At 45.5% G+C, this 16962-nt stretch overlaps 1 protein-coding gene across 2 annotated transcripts in view; it reads right to left on the bottom strand.

Moving 5' to 3' along the window:
* Positions 1–6723: 6723 nt before the first annotated feature.
* The window catches only part of DPP6 (dipeptidyl peptidase like 6), a 383341-nt gene continuing 373102 nt past the window's right edge, over positions 6724–16962 (bottom strand). For both annotated transcript variants that reach the window (XM_066627029.1, XM_066627027.1), the window contains 7 exons: positions 11875–12069; positions 11551–11605; positions 9568–9679; positions 9183–9241; positions 8046–8118; positions 7764–7837; positions 6724–6870 (listed from right to left, as the gene is read on the bottom strand). In XM_066627029.1, the coding sequence (XP_066483126.1) occupies positions 6724–6870; positions 7764–7837; positions 8046–8118; positions 9183–9241; positions 9568–9679; positions 11551–11605; positions 11875–12069 (715 nt within the window). The remainder of the gene's footprint in view (positions 6871–7763; positions 7838–8045; positions 8119–9182; positions 9242–9567; positions 9680–11550; positions 11606–11874; positions 12070–16962) is intronic.

The following is a 16962-nucleotide window of genomic DNA, read 5'->3' as shown; positions in this document are numbered from 1 at the left end:
GTCTTAGATGGTGTTTGTATTGACCAATTCTCTTTTGCATCTTGTGGAATTACAGCGAAGGATCCATTTGAGGCTGGTGCTGAGGACGGAGCAATTAGCTCTGCCAGGTTCAGTTGTGCACAATTATAAACAATATCTTAAATGTTGTGAATCAGAGGAGAGCTCTGGTTTTATTTTTATTTTAACAAGCTACGAAGCTGCATTAAAAACCCGCTGGCAGATCCCATGGGTTGGAGTTGCAACCTTCTGGCAAGGTTGATTAAGTCCAATAGCAGACTCCATTCTTTCCTGACAACACAGTAGGAGTAAAACCAAATGACTGTTAGCATGTAGTCACCGGAACTTCGGTAATAGTGTCATGCTGAGCCCAGGGTTCAGTGCCCCGGCCAATGCATAATTTATCTGGCTCCATCAATATCCAAACATGCCACAGCTGTTGAGACATTGAGTGTGCAACCCACTGATATTGCATTAATTATTCAGGAGCTCAGCTCGCCAGGAATCACTCAGCTGCTTCAAAGATGGCATTAGATAAAGCTTCATTTGGAAAGGATCCTTCCAAGATGATGATGATGATGATGATGATCTTGCCCTTTAACAGGAGGGAGTGGAGCAGGCGACAAATTTAACTCGGGGATTAGAGTCTACAGAGAAGGCTTCAAGCAGAGAACCCCACTAAGTGGGATAAGTAAAGATTTCCTTTAGTTTCCATGCAATGGGGAAGGGGGGTGGTGGCTTGTAGCTCCGTGGTGCAGCACATGCCAGTTGTCCCAGTTTCAATCACAGGCACCCCCCAGGTTGGGCTGACGCATTAGAATGGCCCTCTGAATGTAACCCCCAGGTTTTTGCTGTAACTCTTATCTGGTCCCTATTCTGGCTTCCTTTTGGGGAACACCAAGGACTCTCCGGGGTGGTTCTCCTTAAGAACCCAATTATGCCCACCAACATTCAGCAACAAGCCTCCCAAGCTCTCCTTCCCCACAAAGGCTTGCTCCCCTGGCTGACCCATCCATGACATAACCATTGTAGCTTGCTGGGAGTGACAAATTCTGGGTGTCTTTCCCGGCAAGTCTACTGTTATCTCCCTCCAGCCCACCATGGACAGAGCAGCTCCAGTTGGCCGTCCATTGGCTAAAAGTTAATGGAAGTGGATTGGAAAACTCTGATCCAGCCCCCTCCCTCCTCATAGTGTTCCTTTCTCACACGGCCTTTTCAAACAAAACAGGAAGTTCAGGACACACTTCCACCACTGTGCAAACAGGGAACACTTTGAGGAGAGAGGGGGCTGGGCCTTCTGTGTGGTTTTTTGGGGCTGGGTGAATGTGTCAGCAGGTGGGGGGTGTTGGTGGAGTCTTTGGGTTGGGCAGCAGATCACCTTGGGCTGTCTTTGCACACCAGGCTGCTATGAGCAGCCTCTGCCTGTGGCTTGACCAGGGCAGCCATAACGCTTCTCAAGAAGGCCTCCTTGAACCATGCACAGGAGCAACATGCACAGTGCATCATTGTAAGCTGGGCACCACCAAAGCCTGAATGAGACAACCATGTGTTTGGAAACATGCGCAAAATGCCTTTTAAATGAACATTTGACTCCATCATACAACTTTTAATGCTGCTGTTTTAACTGCTGCTTTGTTGTTGGCTGTGTTTCAGATGTCATACATTGAGCCGGTGGTAAGGTGCCGTTTTGGTTTGGAAGAGTGGGATATAAATATGCAGGTGCACCCATCAGAGATTACAGCAGTTTTCTGGGGGTCTGGGGGGGTATAGCCCTGCTCTAGGCTCCCCCTCCCCCAGCAGCCTCACCTGCTCCCTGATAGCACACTTAGTGCTTCCTCGGGTGCTGAGGTGCCAACTGCTGATCAGAGTTCCTAGTTGAGGTTGCTCTCTGTAGTGAACCCAGGCCTGCTCCTGTGCAAGGCATGGAATGGCCATTTTTCCCCCCGGCACAGAGCTTAATTGATCTCCAACTGCACTGAGCTTCTCATCTCTTTGCAAGGCTCAGTTTTGTATTCACTTCTGAATTATTATTTTTTATCTTCAAGCTTGGAAGGTGGCAGGCACCTCTTGCTGGGCTTTTTTGTTCTATTGGCACTGTCATGTTGGCAACCTTCAGTCTCGAAAGACTATGGTATCGCGCTCTAAAAGGTGGTTCTGGAACAGCATCTAGTGTGGCTGAAAAGGCCGATTCGGGAGTGACAGTCCCTTCCACACTGGGAGCAAGTGCAGACTGTCCCTGGTCTGTCTCCCTGGCTGTGGGCCTTCCTTCTTTGCCTCTTTGCCTCAGTCTGTTGGCCAAGTGTCTCTTCAAACTGGGAAAGGCCTGCCTCCAAGCGGGCCGCTCAGAGGCCAGGTTTCCCACCTGTTGAGGTCCACTCCTAAGGCCTTCAGATCCCTCTTGCAGATGTCCTGGGTTATAAATAAAAAAGTCTTGGATTTTTGCAGTTACAACTTATTGCATCTGCACAGAGCTGCAAACTTTGCCACCTCACTGCTCAACCCTGTCTCCAGGTCATTTATGAAGAGGTTTAAATAAATAATAATAATAATAAAAATAAAGAGGACAGGTTTGGAAAAAATGCTGGGGGGGGCAAACTGCTGGCTCAGGGGGCAAAGCCCCCCCGGCCCCCCCTAGCTACAGCCCTGGACAGTACACATAACAGCACATATGTTAAAATTAGATAAGTAGCATCCTCAGACTGGTCAAAGTGACCCAACTCCACTTCCCTTTAGAATATGAGGAGGGGGCAAGAAGATGAGATAGACAGGAGAAGGGAGGAGGGAAGAAGGTGAGAGAGATGAAGTGGAAAAGTACCAAAGGAACTTTCCTTTTTGGAAACTTTGTTTGAATTGCAGTTGAAATGCAGCGGTGCTTCTGGATTTCACCTGAGCCCCCCAGAGGCTGCCTAGGCCTGCCTTGCTGGAATAATAAAGAGCCTTCATAGCTTTCCACCTTTCAGTGTCTTGCTTATTCGGCCTCAGCGGCACTGGACAGACCCGCCTCTGTCTACCAGCTGGTGCTGCACTTCGGGGCAGGGGTGCGACACCACCAAATGGTGGCCATGATGGCTTTCAGAAGTCAGAAACCCAACAGAAAGCTGACTCTTGCTTTTCAGGCTAGCTACCAGAGGGGGTGGGTGATGGGGATACTGAGGAGGTTCCCCTTGCTCTTGAGGTGGCTTGCCTGACACCTGCTTTCTTGGCTGTTAGGAGAGCCTCCTTGGGTATAAGTTGTGCTTGGGGCGGCTGTGGTGCTTTTCCACAGCCCACACTGGGATAGTTCTGCCTCACCTGCTGCCCCTGCACTGCATGTCCCAGGCTCAGAAGGCAAGCTCTGGAAGAGGAGTGAGGGTGAATGATAAAGGGGAAAGGAGGAAGACTTCACTGATGGAGAGAGTGCACGGAAAGGGCAAGCAGGAACAGCAAAGGAGGCATTAAAGCACCAAAGGGGGTCTGAGAGAGAGGGAGGAGGAGGGGTTGATTCCCCTCATGGACACACACCTTGTTGTTTGGAAAATTAGATGCTTTCCCTCCCTCCCTGCTTTAGGAACAAACATGGCCACCTGTCCCTTTTCTCCTGAGATGGTTCTTGCAAAAAAGGATAAAAACACATAGGAAGAATTGGGCGAAAATACAAAACAGCCTCTTCTGCTTGCACTGTAAAGTGAAATAGTCCTCCTCCAACACCAGGATTCTGCAACCTCTTTTTGTTGCCGAATAACAGGCCTTTGAGTAATTCAGACATTAAGGCCGCAATTCTATGCACCCTTACTCCCAAGAAAGTCCCACTGAACACAGTGGGCTTACTTCTGTGTAGACATGTAGAAATTGCACTGTAAACATGTAGAGATTGACATGTAGAGATTGCACTGTAAATGTTGGTTTAAGTCATGGCTGGGAGACATCCTGTACTAGTTAACAAAAACTAACCACAGCAACCTGGGTGGTAAAATAATGCTTTATTTTATGGATGAACAAACACTAGAGTACCACACCCTTCCCTCTTCAAAATTGTATGAGCAGAGTAGGCTGTCAGCTTTTCTGATCAAGTTCAGTCCAGGTTTGCAAGCCCAAGAGGTTACTGAGATCTGGATATGTAGTATTTGCATGGTTGATTTGGCCAAAATTTTGCAATTTCTGTTTGCACAAATGCTGATTCATGGTAAAGTATAAGAGGAAAAAAAGAGACTTTTTTCCAGCTTTGGGAAAAAAAGTTTGAATTACTGGTATATTGCCCATGATGATCTAATTACCACCAACGGATTAAACGTAAAAAAACAAACAGGGACACCATGAAGAACACTGGAAATTATCAGCATTTTGCTGCTGCCTGGGATGTGTGTTTTACCAAGAGCACAATGTAAAAATCTGCAGTGACATTCAAGCTGTCAAAACAAACCAAAGGAATCACATAAATTGATATAGTCCAAGGGGATACCTTGAAGGGGTCTTAATAAGCAAACGAGTGTTATCACATGCAGAACACAAGACCTAAGATTGGATGGGGGTGGGGCAGACTTGACAAATCATAGACTTACATTCCTTTTATATACAACAAAGTGAATTATACAGTATTCATACAAGCTGTACATTTGGTCAGAATAATTTACAAGGAGCAACAGTAGTCATGAAACAAACATAAAAACCGCTGAAGGAATTCAAAATGTTTAGGTTTTCCAATGTTTTGCTCTTTCCCAGGACTGTGGGAACTGGAGGACAGAACTCAGGGAAGGATGGCTGAAATTCCAAGAGAAAAGGAATTCAGAGTTGCAACCCTCAAACTCAGATTTTTATCACAATAAGTTTTTGCAGCTAAGCAGGTTTGTTAGCACTGATTTAAGATGCATGCATTATTGTGAAGTTAAAATTTGCATTTTTAGAATTATTACTATTAGCAGAGATTGGCATGTTGGGAAAGTGAGGAAAAGAAGAATTGAGGGAGCCATCAGTGGTGTCACTAGAGGGTGCAGGTGGTGTGAACCACATCGAGTGGGATGACACCACTAGAGGCCAAAATTTTGGAAACCTTTTTGAAATTTGTACCTATGAATAATATCATTCTGTGTAGATCATTGGAAAGGTAATTTCATGAAGAATGTAATGAAACAAATTCTGTTGAATTATCTGTATTCTATCAGACATTGTGGCCAATTACCCAGAAAAAGAAAACACAACTATCTTATGTAACAAAAAGTAATTTCTTTAACTCAAAACTGACCAATCAGACTGATTGTTCTGAGAGCCAGTGAGATGTTATCATGACACAGCAGGGAACCGATAAGGTATTTGTATGAGTCAGCTCTCATGTAAATGTATCAGAGCTAATACTAGAACTTTTATTCAGTTGTGTGACTGTCATCAAGTTGTACACTGGTTTTTTGGTGGTTACTGTTGGGCGACCTGTACTAGTATATATTAAAATAACTAAATAAAGTTAATAGGGGTTATACTAACCCTAGTGATACCACTGCATCTAAACTGTGCGTATGATACTGTAACGTATTCTGAATGGTCTGGTACAGGAGGAGGGACATCATAGGGAATGATACAATGAGCTCCTGCAATAGGTTGATGCAAACATTAGTGACACCTTTGGAGGCAAGTCAGTATGCAGCAAGAGGACCCATAGAGGAAGGCAGGCAGAATGTCTCCCACCCACTACTCTAAATAGCATGAATATCAGATCCTTTTTGGAAGATGTCCCCTGTTTTTTCTCCACGCTTCGTAACAAGGAAAACTGCAATGTTGTGGTTTTCCATGAAAGCTGTGGTTCCTGGGGGGGTCTGTTGAAACTGGCAGAATTCTGAACCTTGTGGTATGAAAACAACTAATCAGATTTCATTACCCCATGCATTACAACCACAGTGCTCTTTAACGTACAAGTCCCAATTCAGAAAGCTCAGTTTCAATCAGAACATTAAAGAAATCTACTAGACACATTTTTGTACTCTTCAGAAGAGCTTTGGCAATGTATTTAAAGCAGGAACATTCCACCACATAGGCTGCCGTGTTTCTCTCCTGTCTCAGAATACATTGCAGATTTGAAGGATTAGTACAAGACTGAAGAAAAAGGGAACAGTAAAAACTATGTACAGAAATACCTATACATTACATGAATTTTAATTAAAGTTTAGTGTTAACAACAGCAGTGCTTTCCGCAAATGTTCTGCTCAGCTGAGCAGCTCTGTAGCTATGGCTGATTCTTCTAGATGCAGAAGACAATGGACAAACAACATAGGAATCAGTCCCTTTGAAAAATAATTGTGCTATAATCTTTACTCCATGGTTGGTAGTTTCATCTGAGACAATGAGGCGGTGACTAAGGGAACCCTAATACACACAGGTGGTGAATTTTCATTGCTACTGCTTGAATCCTGCCAGTAAAAAGGGCATTGTTATGTAGTCCTTTGGGGGAAAATCTTTTAGTTTAGTTCAGTTTCCTGGTTGAGTGTCTGACTCCAGAAGCCACTTTGTGGCAAGAGAGGTGACAATATCCATTTTGTTTGTTTGTTTTAAACAGTCTCTGCCAAGTTCCTCATACGTAAGTGTTCTTCCATTCAGGAAAGAGTCATGATCCAGTGCAAGCAGGCACGCTGCTTCTTCTTTTTAGTTCTGTTAAATACATGCTCATGTTAACACTCCTTTCTCCAGGAGGGGAGGGGGGAAACACAGTTGCATATTATGATTATAATCTGCTTTGTGCTTTGGGAGCACAAGCCTGAAGGGTTAATCCTCATCCTCATCGTCTTTCGTTGAAACTACTGGGACTTTGTCTTGGACTTTGAAACATTCCACAAAGAAATTGACAATGGACTTGTATAGGTGCTGCTCGAGGACTGGACTGTTGAAGTAATGGCCTTCGTCTGGATATATCTGCAAAGGAGTGGAGCAGTCTGTGAGCAGGTCATTAGGGCAGGAGTCACTGAAACCGACATTGTTTCGTAAGCCAGAGTTAGCCTTTATGGCTCAAGATCATCCTGTCTAGTTCACATACCTCCAAATTAGCTCATGCTTGTTACTACCTTAGCTAAACACAAAGGCCCAGAGCAACTTGCCCCTTTTTCTATGGAGACGGTGAGTCTTTTGCTGACTTGGGCAACCACCTTGCGTTTCTTCAGCCTAATCAGACTGGAGTAACAGAATGACTAATAAATAGTTAGAAAACCTCCCAGGTATATATTCCTGGGGAGGGGAGGTAATGAAACTTTTAGTCCCTTGCTTGTGTTGCTACAGGAGTTGCTACAGGAGACAGTCCAACACACTTTGCACAGACTGAGGCTTTTGCAGCTGTGTTCAGCTGAAGGCAACCCACAGGACAGATGAGCCTTTCTGACTCGTTCACCAAACCTTGGGCTTTCCCCCAAAACTTATGATTGTTCCAGCAACTTTCTCTGCTCCTGCTCTGCTTAGCTATGACTTCCCAGACCCCAGCCTCCATAGTATTTCCATACTATGTTGCATATGGGCATTATAAGGAAACATGGCCACTACCTGTAATCAAGTGGAATGAAGTCCATGAAAGATTATGCAAAAATAATTTCAGTCTCTAAGGTGCTAGAAGACTCTTTGTGGTTAGAGAGACTTGTATCAGAAGCCATAGTTGTGAGTCACAGACAGGTCCAGTGGGGCAAGTCAGACTGGCCAGCCCAGTGAGTGCAGAACAACCCTGCTTGACAGTATGAGAATTGCTATATCACGCTGTATATGCTGTGACTGTGATACAGAGTTAACTACTGCATTAAGAGAGCAACTGAACAATACATTACCTGCAAGCTGTAATTAGCCTTTGCCCTAATTAGGTGTGTAATGAGGTCAGCAGTATGCTGGAAGTGGATTTTCTCTGTAAAAACAGATTAGGATCAGTAAGTGTTATGGTATTATGAAATTTTTTTAAAAAAGATTTGACAGTCAATCCTATATGTGTTTACTCAGATGTAAGCCCCCATGGACTTAAGTCAGACTAGCTCCCAGGTAAGCATATACAGAATTGCAGTCAAGCATCCAAAATGTTCTGAGTAATACTGGGATGTATGTGTTTTGGCACTTACCGTCAGCAGTTGCGTGAATGATTAAAAACTTTTGGTCTTTCATTGACATCACTCTGTGTGCCAGTTTCGTAATCTGAGGCAATGAGATAAAAACTATAAATGAGTTTTTTGCATTTTTGACACTAGTACAAATAAATGAAATGCTTTCTCTTAAAGTAAGTAGCTTGCATACATCTGCTCTGTCGTCATCACCAAAGCCCTGGAAGGGCTGGCAGGCACATGGGTCATGTCACAACAGCTCCAAAATGGTGGGAGGAGCCCATCCCAACTCAATAAAGTGGCTCAGGACAAGGTGGCAGCCTGGTACCAACCATCCTCTGTCACCACACAGTGTCTGTATGGCTGAAAGAACCTCTGCCTACACAGTTTTTCCAATTAACATCTTCCAATTTAGGCTGCAGTCCTAAATTAAGCTGGTTCACACCCCATTGATTTCACTTGGTTTCAGCTTCAGTCTTCACTGCCATGGAGCAGACAAGCAGTTATCTTCTCGTCACATGTGGGAAGTCCAGGTCTCCATAGGGGTTCAGCCCCCTCATGAGACAGGGAGCAGCAGCTGCTTCAGGCAGTGGGGAGCCAGTGGGGAAGGGGGTTTCCACAACCTCCCTGGGCTGCCCACCCAGCTGCTTCCTAACCTCAAGTTGGAATACCCCCAATGTTTGGGGAGCTCTCAGGACGGGGTGGAGGAAGGAGCAGTTGAAGCTCCTGCTGACTCTTGCTCAGCAAGAGCATTGGTTGCTGCCAAGAGCATCCTTTCTGGACACAGTTCAGAGTCTGGAGTGCCCTGTTGTGTAGTAAAAGGTTAAACTCTCCCTCTAAACCACAGTGTTTGTTTCATTTTGGGATTAGTGCAGCTGCTCCTCAGTTTCAAAACAAGTGGGATGTCCTCATCACAGACCTCCTGTGTTGTGTCTAGTTTGGTCCTAAAAGTATTTGATCCAGTAAACCCAAAGCACCCAGCCTAGCACAACAGCAGATTATAAATGGGTTACTTTTAAAACCAGCAATGCTTTTTTCCTATTTTTATGTCTGCTGCTGTCCATGTTTCCTGCTGTCAAAAAACACCTCAAAGGGCAGGGCCAAATAGCAAAGCCGCATCATGCACGGGTGCTATAGACAGACGGTCCAAGGCATTACCTCATATGCTTTGTTGTCAATCCCTTGTAATCCCAAATATCTTTCTGAAAAGGCCGAAGCTAGAAGAAATGAAGAGAAATCAGTTAGGTGTGGCCAAATATTTTGGATAGTAAAAATGAAAGGGCATCTTTTTAATTTTGGGGGGCCTCACTGTGCATTTGGGTTTCTGTTTTTTCTTTTATCTGGGCTAATAGAGGGTTAAAAAGGGATGGCTTTTTAATCCTCTGCCAACCAAGGATGAAATGCAGCATGATTACAGGAAACGGAGGTAGTTCAACCTGAGGGGTGCCAGTAACCAGGCATGTTTCTCACAAAAAAATCAGTGCTGTATGCCATAATTTATAGCTCCATTTGTTTCTGTTGGCCGAATGAATGAGATATTTACCATACAATTTGAAGTCTGTCAATGGGGAAAGGGCAGCACCACATGAGAAGACTTGCTCCTTGTTCTCTTCTCCAGAAAGGAGGATATAAGAGCTCAGGTAGCCTCCGTAATCCTGCAAGGCAAGGGAAACAAACAACGTTAAGGAAATGCAGAAAGTCTTTCACAGACGCTGATGCATTCATATGAAATCTATTTTCATTTTAATAGCTTGGAATGGGACGAGAGCCACTGAGCACAAGGTATATTGATGGGCTATGGTGCCAGAGTGCTTGTCTGCTATTCCTTTGTGGCATGCTCTCTGTGTGACGATTTGCTGCTCTTTCACAAATAAGAAAGGCTTTACAGTGGAAGGCCTGCAACACCTCCATGCTTGCTCTGACTGTTCAGATGTGAGTCAAGAGGTTGAAGGCTCCAGACAACCTCCAGGCTTCATGCCAGCAATCTTGGGTACTTCTGCACTCAAGGTTGCCACCTGTGGATGTGGTCAGCATTGTAACCACATCATAGCATTGGAGGCAATCACTCAAATGCATTCATCAGACTGGTGACATTTAAGCAGATGTCTGATCTGTGTGAGCCAGGGTTCTTCAACCCCGAACCAATGTTTTGTTTTTCTGAATGCAGGGTAGCCCCAGCTGCAAATTGCATCTTCTTACAGCTGCCACCGCAATGATGCCCATGTGCAGCATTGCTAGGTCTTGGGAATGGGACTGGTAGGCACTGCCTTCACACCTCTTCTCTATTCTTCAGATGCTGAATTGCTTCCTTGCCTAGATACGGACAGACAAAGGATCACAAGGTCTGTGAGCAGCCACTACACGGAGTATGAAGTCAGCCAAATTGCATCTCCGTGGCAAAATCATTCTAGCTGGTTTCCCAACTGGAATGTTTTTGCCTTTGCTCTCGGCCAATGTTTCCCAACCAGTGGTACTAGAGGTGGTGTCCGGTGGTGCTTGCGGGGCCCCCAGACCCCAGCCAACCGACAGTTAGACCAGCAATGCAACATGATAAGCAGCGGTTGGAGGCCCGCTGGGCAGAGCTGCGGTGTGCGGTTTTTGCACACTCAAAAAAGCCTTCCCATCTACCCTGAGCCTCTCACCAGCATTTGTCACATTCCATCTGGCCTCCCAATCTGGAAGTAACTGGCAAAGGTATCATTGGCAGGTACTTCTGGTGGTACTAACCATAGACGGACCATGCAAAGTAGTACAATGGGGGATAAACATTGAGAAATGCTGCTCTAAGCTGGAGAAATGATCCCTATACACACACACACACACACACACACACACACACACACACACATATATATATATATATATATATATATATATATATATATATATATATATATATATATATATATATCTTCTTACCCTTTAACCACTGGTTCCCATATACATTGGACCAGCTAATTCCAACACCCCCCACACACACCTGTCCCTGTGTAATCTCACCCCTGCTCCAAGGCCTCTCCTTCCTAGCACAGCACAGTTATCACCAGCCTGTATGTGGAGAGCAACCTTCCAGCTTCTTGTTGTGTGACCTAAATCCTCCCAAGAATCCACATCTGGAAGTCACCAATTTGGCGTCATGCAGTTGCTTTACAAAGGAGCTAAAGCAAATGGTGGAGAAGACCCATGGGCCGTTGCATACAGTTTTGTCATGAAACCCGAAACGTTGATTTTCTTCCTATTTTTAAACATTTGGAGGCATGAGAAACACTGCAGAGGACTCCCCAGACCCACCCAACCCTCCCCCCAGACCTCCCAGGACCAGGGTAAGTTAAAAAAAAACTCCTCCCGTCCCCAGCAGCATGTTCTTGGGGATTGCATGGCTGCCTTCCTCCTTCCCCTGCCCCTTAAAGAGATACAGGGTTGGGGTGTCACAATACCCCAGTTTAGGAAGGCCTGACTTAGTCAATCAAGAAGTGGATTAAATTCTTCAGCAAGCTAAACAGAAGGGCAGAAACTGCAGGCTCACCTTTCCAAACACAGCAACTCGAGACTTGTCAATAAATGTGTTTTCTCGCATTACACTGGAAAAGAAATATAAAGCTTGAGTCACTTAAAGCAGGAGTGTGCTTTTAAACATAGCAAGCTCACAGACATCAGCGTCTGTTTTAAGAGCACTGGCCAAGTTCCCGTACTGCACGGAAGCACCAGTTACAAAAGTCAGAGGTGATGCTTGCAACCTTGAGATCCTTAGTTATCTCAATGTGCTTCCTCTGCCTTCATTGAAATGTAACATAAGGAATCGTAGGTAAAAATAATTTTAAGGATACAATGGCAAATACAATTCATTCACCGAACAGCTTCCATCTGGTCCTTTTCTTCAAAGACACCCAGCTTCCTTTTCACATCATGTAACAGCTTGGTCCCTTGAAATCCACTTCCACGACCATCAAACTTCATCACAATTGCATTGTGGGAGCTGACCATGACGCTCTCCCAGTTCACCTGAAACTTCTCTGTTACGCTCTGGGTTCCAGGGGTTCCATCGCTGAAATGGGAACATAACGAGTGAAGTTCATTATTGTGCACTGCAGTAGAAAATGGATGTGAATATTCAGTAAATGAGAACAACAGGAAATCTGAGTGGGCTTGCAGCTTGCATTTCTTGTGACCTGGAGGTGGGAGCTTGCAGGTGTGGAAAAATGCATCTACCCTTCCCCACATCTGGCACAAATGCCTCTCTGTATAACACAACTCCCAGGGTTTTTGTGGGCAGTTGCATACCAGAGACTCTCACTGTGGACTTCTGATCTTTGCTGACCAATCGTCAGTTTCCTTTTATCACCCCCTGCAACTATAAGAGCAGCAGCATCTGATGTTCCTCTTCCTCACCCCACTAAGGACCAGTTAGAAGGAGGGTTTTGGCACAAAGAGCAGGAGAGAGGGGTTCTACTCTTTCCAGTGCCCTCTCACTAGGATAGGGCTTTTCAAACCCTGGCCCAGGGGCAAGATTTGGGGTTTGGGGAAAGCCCTCCCCTCAGCAACAGACACAACTGCCCAGAGTGTCCTGGTGCCCAGCTCTACTGAGAATACATGTGGAGTTGAAACAGTAAGCTCTGGTCCAAACGGGGACCAGCAGTCATGAGTTTGGCGACCACTGCACTAGGAAATGGGGACATCATCCCACAGACTCCTCTGCGGGAAACCAGAAATAGGTTTTTTTGTGGGGTCGTTCCGAAGCTCACAGCCTGCACAGCTGCTCTACAAGCTTCAGAAAACTTCTCTTTCTGGAGGCCACCAGAGCACAGCTCCAATCGGCTTTGTAGGGTTTAAAGGTGCCAAAACCACGGATTTCATTATTCGTGATTTTTGGTATCTGTGGAGAGTCCAAGAATGGACCCTTCGTGAATACCGAGGCAGTACCTGTATTAACGTAGCAGAAATCATGATATGTTTAAAGAAAGCTGCAGCCCAATTTGAACCCAATCTGCCCTTCTGTCTTCTATGGCAGTGGAGGCCATGACCTCACACAGGCTTCCTCCTGCCTTAGTCACTGAATGGCTGAAGCCACCCACTCCTTCTCAGGGCTGATTATCTTATGACAGAGCCTTTTTTCTCAGAGCTATAGCCAAACATTATTTACAACCCTATTGAGTGATGTATCTCTACACAGCTCCTGCCAAGTCAAGCTGTCAGATTTGAATTTCTTCAGAGCAACTGTAGCCTCAAGCCAGAATAAGACAGCGGGGAGGTGATCATAACCATTTCAGATTTTGAAAGATAAGGGAACTTCAGCAAGTCAGTCTGAATGTCATACATAATTTTCTTTATTTTTTCATTACCATCTTATCTTTCACACTGAAAAGGGCCCCCAAGGGAGGTAACAAAACTGAAACACAACACAGTAATAACCATCAATTAAAACAATTAAACATCTTTATCATCACAACATAATGTAAACAAACAGAATGCTATTTTTCCCACCAAGCCTCTGGCACCAGGCCTTAGTCCAGGGGTGTCAAACTCATTTTATACAGAGGGCCGAATAGCATTCATGATGCCTGCTGAGGGCCAGAAATGATGTCATTAGGCAGGAAGTGAAATCATTAAAGAGGTGGTAACAAAAAATAAGCACTCTTTTCACTTAGGAACTCATTAAGGACAGAAGAGAAAATACACCAAACTTTATCATATTTCAAGATATGGGAGAGCCCCATTTTCATGTGGGCTGCCCTTTCAGCAGTAACTCCTTAGCATTGCTCAGCAGCTGATAGCCTGAGGGCCAGATATAAAACTTCTGCGGGCCACATCTGACCCCCGGACCTTATATTTGACACTGCTGCCTTAGTCCTCTTTCCCACTGGCATGAAGCTGTGTTTGTATAACTGACATATTGGCTTACACTACCCCATTTACCCCTACTTCCATTCCCCCCCCCCATTGTCTCCTTTGTCTTAATATCTTGATTGAAAGCTCCTCAGGGCAGGGATGTGTCTTTTCATTCTGAAAAAGCACCAGGCACATGGATGGCGCTATATAAATAAGCAGAAAACCAGCAGCATTAAATCAACTCAATGTGTTCCCCACATGGAGTAACCGCAAACCTCTGGACCCCATAAACCTGGTGGAATAGGAAATGTTGTCACTGTCTTCCTGAAAATGTCCAGGGTGCTGGCCTGCTGGCATCCTGGAGGAGAGAATTGGAGGGGAACTGTGCCATAACAGAGAAGTCCCTGTTCACTGGGAACACAAAACCAGCCTCAAGTGGAGGAGGCACCAAGAACAGCACTCCATCAGGCTCTCTGAAAACACAACACAGGGAAGATGATATGGCAGGAGGCACCAGTGGTGTCAATAGGGTTGGTGTCACCCAGTGTGATAACTTATTGTGTCACTGGGGTTGGTGTCACCCAGTGTGATAACTTATTGTGTCACCACCATGAACCTCCTCTTGTACCAGATCATACAAGAGACCAGTTCTACCAGGGTAACAGATCTGAGCTCCAAATTGGGGAGCCTGGTAGGCTTGGGCTCTGGAACCTCTGTTGTGGCTGATAGTGGGGAGGTAGACAGACCTTGGCTATGGGTACGTCTGCTGTGCCTGTGGGTGGGTGGGGAGCCTCACTCTGTACCCCAGCCAGGTAGACTGAGCCCCTTGGAAACCAAGGAAGGGGATAAAATTATCCACCTCCTGGGCAGGAGGTCTGGTCTAGAGGGTAGAGCCTCCATTTGCCTGAAGATAACATCCACAAGGTCGCCAGTTCGAGGCCACCAGCAGCGTGCGACCTTGAAGCAGCTGACAAGTTGAGCCGAGCTATTTCCATCTGCTTTGAGCGTGGGAGGATGGAGGCCAGGATGGAGGCCAGATCAGAACGAAACATCTGAATTGTTGTGGCTCTTGAAAGATAGAGCCTTCTTTCAATTGTAAAAATCCCTACGGGGATTTAAATAAGCCTGCCTATGTAAACCGCCTTGAATAAAGTATTGAATAAAGTCCAAGAAAGGCGGTATATAAATACCTGTATTATTATTATTATTATTATTAAAATTATGCAAAGTGTTAAATATGAGTGAATATGGCCAAATTTTACTCCTGCACATCAATGAGATGTGTTTGTGCACCAGTATGCTCTACAGCTGATTATAGGTTACTGTTACCTGTTCCTGAAGGGTTTCAATCAAAGTGGATTACAAAATCTAGTCCTTTACCATATGCCAAAATTTTTAATTACAGTGGGGGTGTGATCTTTGCCCTCTCAGAGCATAAAATGAGCTTATGCTAAAAATCTGAAAAAAGTTCGGGAGCAAGTTCCAGCTCTCTACTTTCCACAGGAAAAAATTGGTGGGGCCTTCCCCCCCCCCTTGAGATCCCACTTCTGACTAGTGATGTGCAGATACACCTGTGGTAAAGCACCTCCCGATGGCGTCACCTGGTATAGTCTGCGCCCCCCCCCCCAACATCCCCCTATTGACACCATTGGGAGGCACTTGGAGGTATTCCATACACTTTGATAAACATCAGAAGCGGTGGCGTAGCTGGAGGGGGACAGAGCACCCAGTCTGGCAGGGAGCGGGCAAGCGGCTCCATTTTGCTCCCCACACTGGGAATGGCTCCGAAGGGAGGGGCCGCTTGCCCGCTCCCTGCCAGACTAGGTGCTCTGTCCCCCTCCAGCTACGCCACCGATAAAAAGTCCTATTCTGTCCTCCCCATTTCCCAGTGTACAGGATATAAGGAATAGGGTCCTTTCAATGGAAGCCCACCTGGTGCCATTATTACATCTTTGAAATCATCTGGTTTAAGGGAGGAGGCAGATTTATTTCCATGTTCACTGCTCCTGGGAAGGTTTTGCTGCTGCTCTGTTGCTTTGTGTCATGTTCTGGTTTGCTTAATTTTTGTTGCTCTTGTTTACCTGCTTTGGATTCTTTTTTAAGGAGAAAAATGGATACACAATTTTAAAATAAACCAGTGAATGAATGTCCTGGGTCCAGATCTGTAGGGCGTCAATGTTTGAATCAGTGTACGAATTACACTCAGCGTGTGGTTGGTCTGTGGAACTCCTTGCCACAGGATGTGGTGACGGCATCTGGCCTGGACGCCTTTAAAAGGGGATTGGACAAGTTTCTGGAGGAAAACTCCATTATGGGTTACAAGCCATGATGTGTATGCGCAACCTCCTGATTTTAGAAATGGGCTATGTCAGATGCAAGGGAGGGCACCAGGATGCAGGTCTCTTGTTATCAGGTGTGCTCCCTGGGGCATTTGGTGGGCCGCTGTGAGATACAGGAAGCTGGACTAGATGGGCCTATGGCCTGATCCAGTGGGGCTGTTCTTATGTTCTTATGTTAACTGGCAGCCCAAAGCACCTGGAAGCCCAGCAATTCTGCAGGACAGGGCGGTGGGCTGTGTGTTTGAGGGATTAGTTTGCAAACATAAAAATGCCCGGCGTTCAAGATGCAGGCGCTGCTCCTCCTGGCCCTGCTTTCCTTCTTCTTCTCAACTCCCAACGATAAGAGTACATTTCTTCTGCATTTTTCCCTCTCAATTCCCTGCACATGTGACTTTGCTGATTTGCATTTATTCCAGGCACAGCTCAGCAGTGCACCCTCATGGAGGCAGTCTAATCAAGTGTTGTTAGCTTGATGAGTACCAATCTTCCTCAAGCACTTGCATAACGAAGCACATTTCCTCAGAGATAATTGTGGCAGAGTTTTCCTTCTCCCTTCAAGCACGCTTTAGGGTGACATTTTGGGACATGCAAGCAATGTCATTCATCTTGGGCTTGCAAAGAACCATTGCTGTTTGTCTCTTCATTTATTGTTAATTCTGCCAGCTCCACAAAGACTCAAGGTCACATGCCAGGAAGGAGAAAGGGAGATTGGCTGGGGCAGTTCTCAGTAGCTTTAGTTGCCTTGCCAAGTGCCGTCATCTCTGTCATTGCTG

The sequence above is a fragment of the Tiliqua scincoides genome, chromosome 5 (genome assembly GCF_035046505.1).
Source record: "Tiliqua scincoides isolate rTilSci1 chromosome 5, rTilSci1.hap2, whole genome shotgun sequence".
Classification (NCBI taxonomy): domain Eukaryota; kingdom Metazoa; phylum Chordata; class Lepidosauria; order Squamata; family Scincidae; genus Tiliqua; species Tiliqua scincoides.
This window is presented reverse-complemented; position numbering and strand designations above follow the sequence as displayed.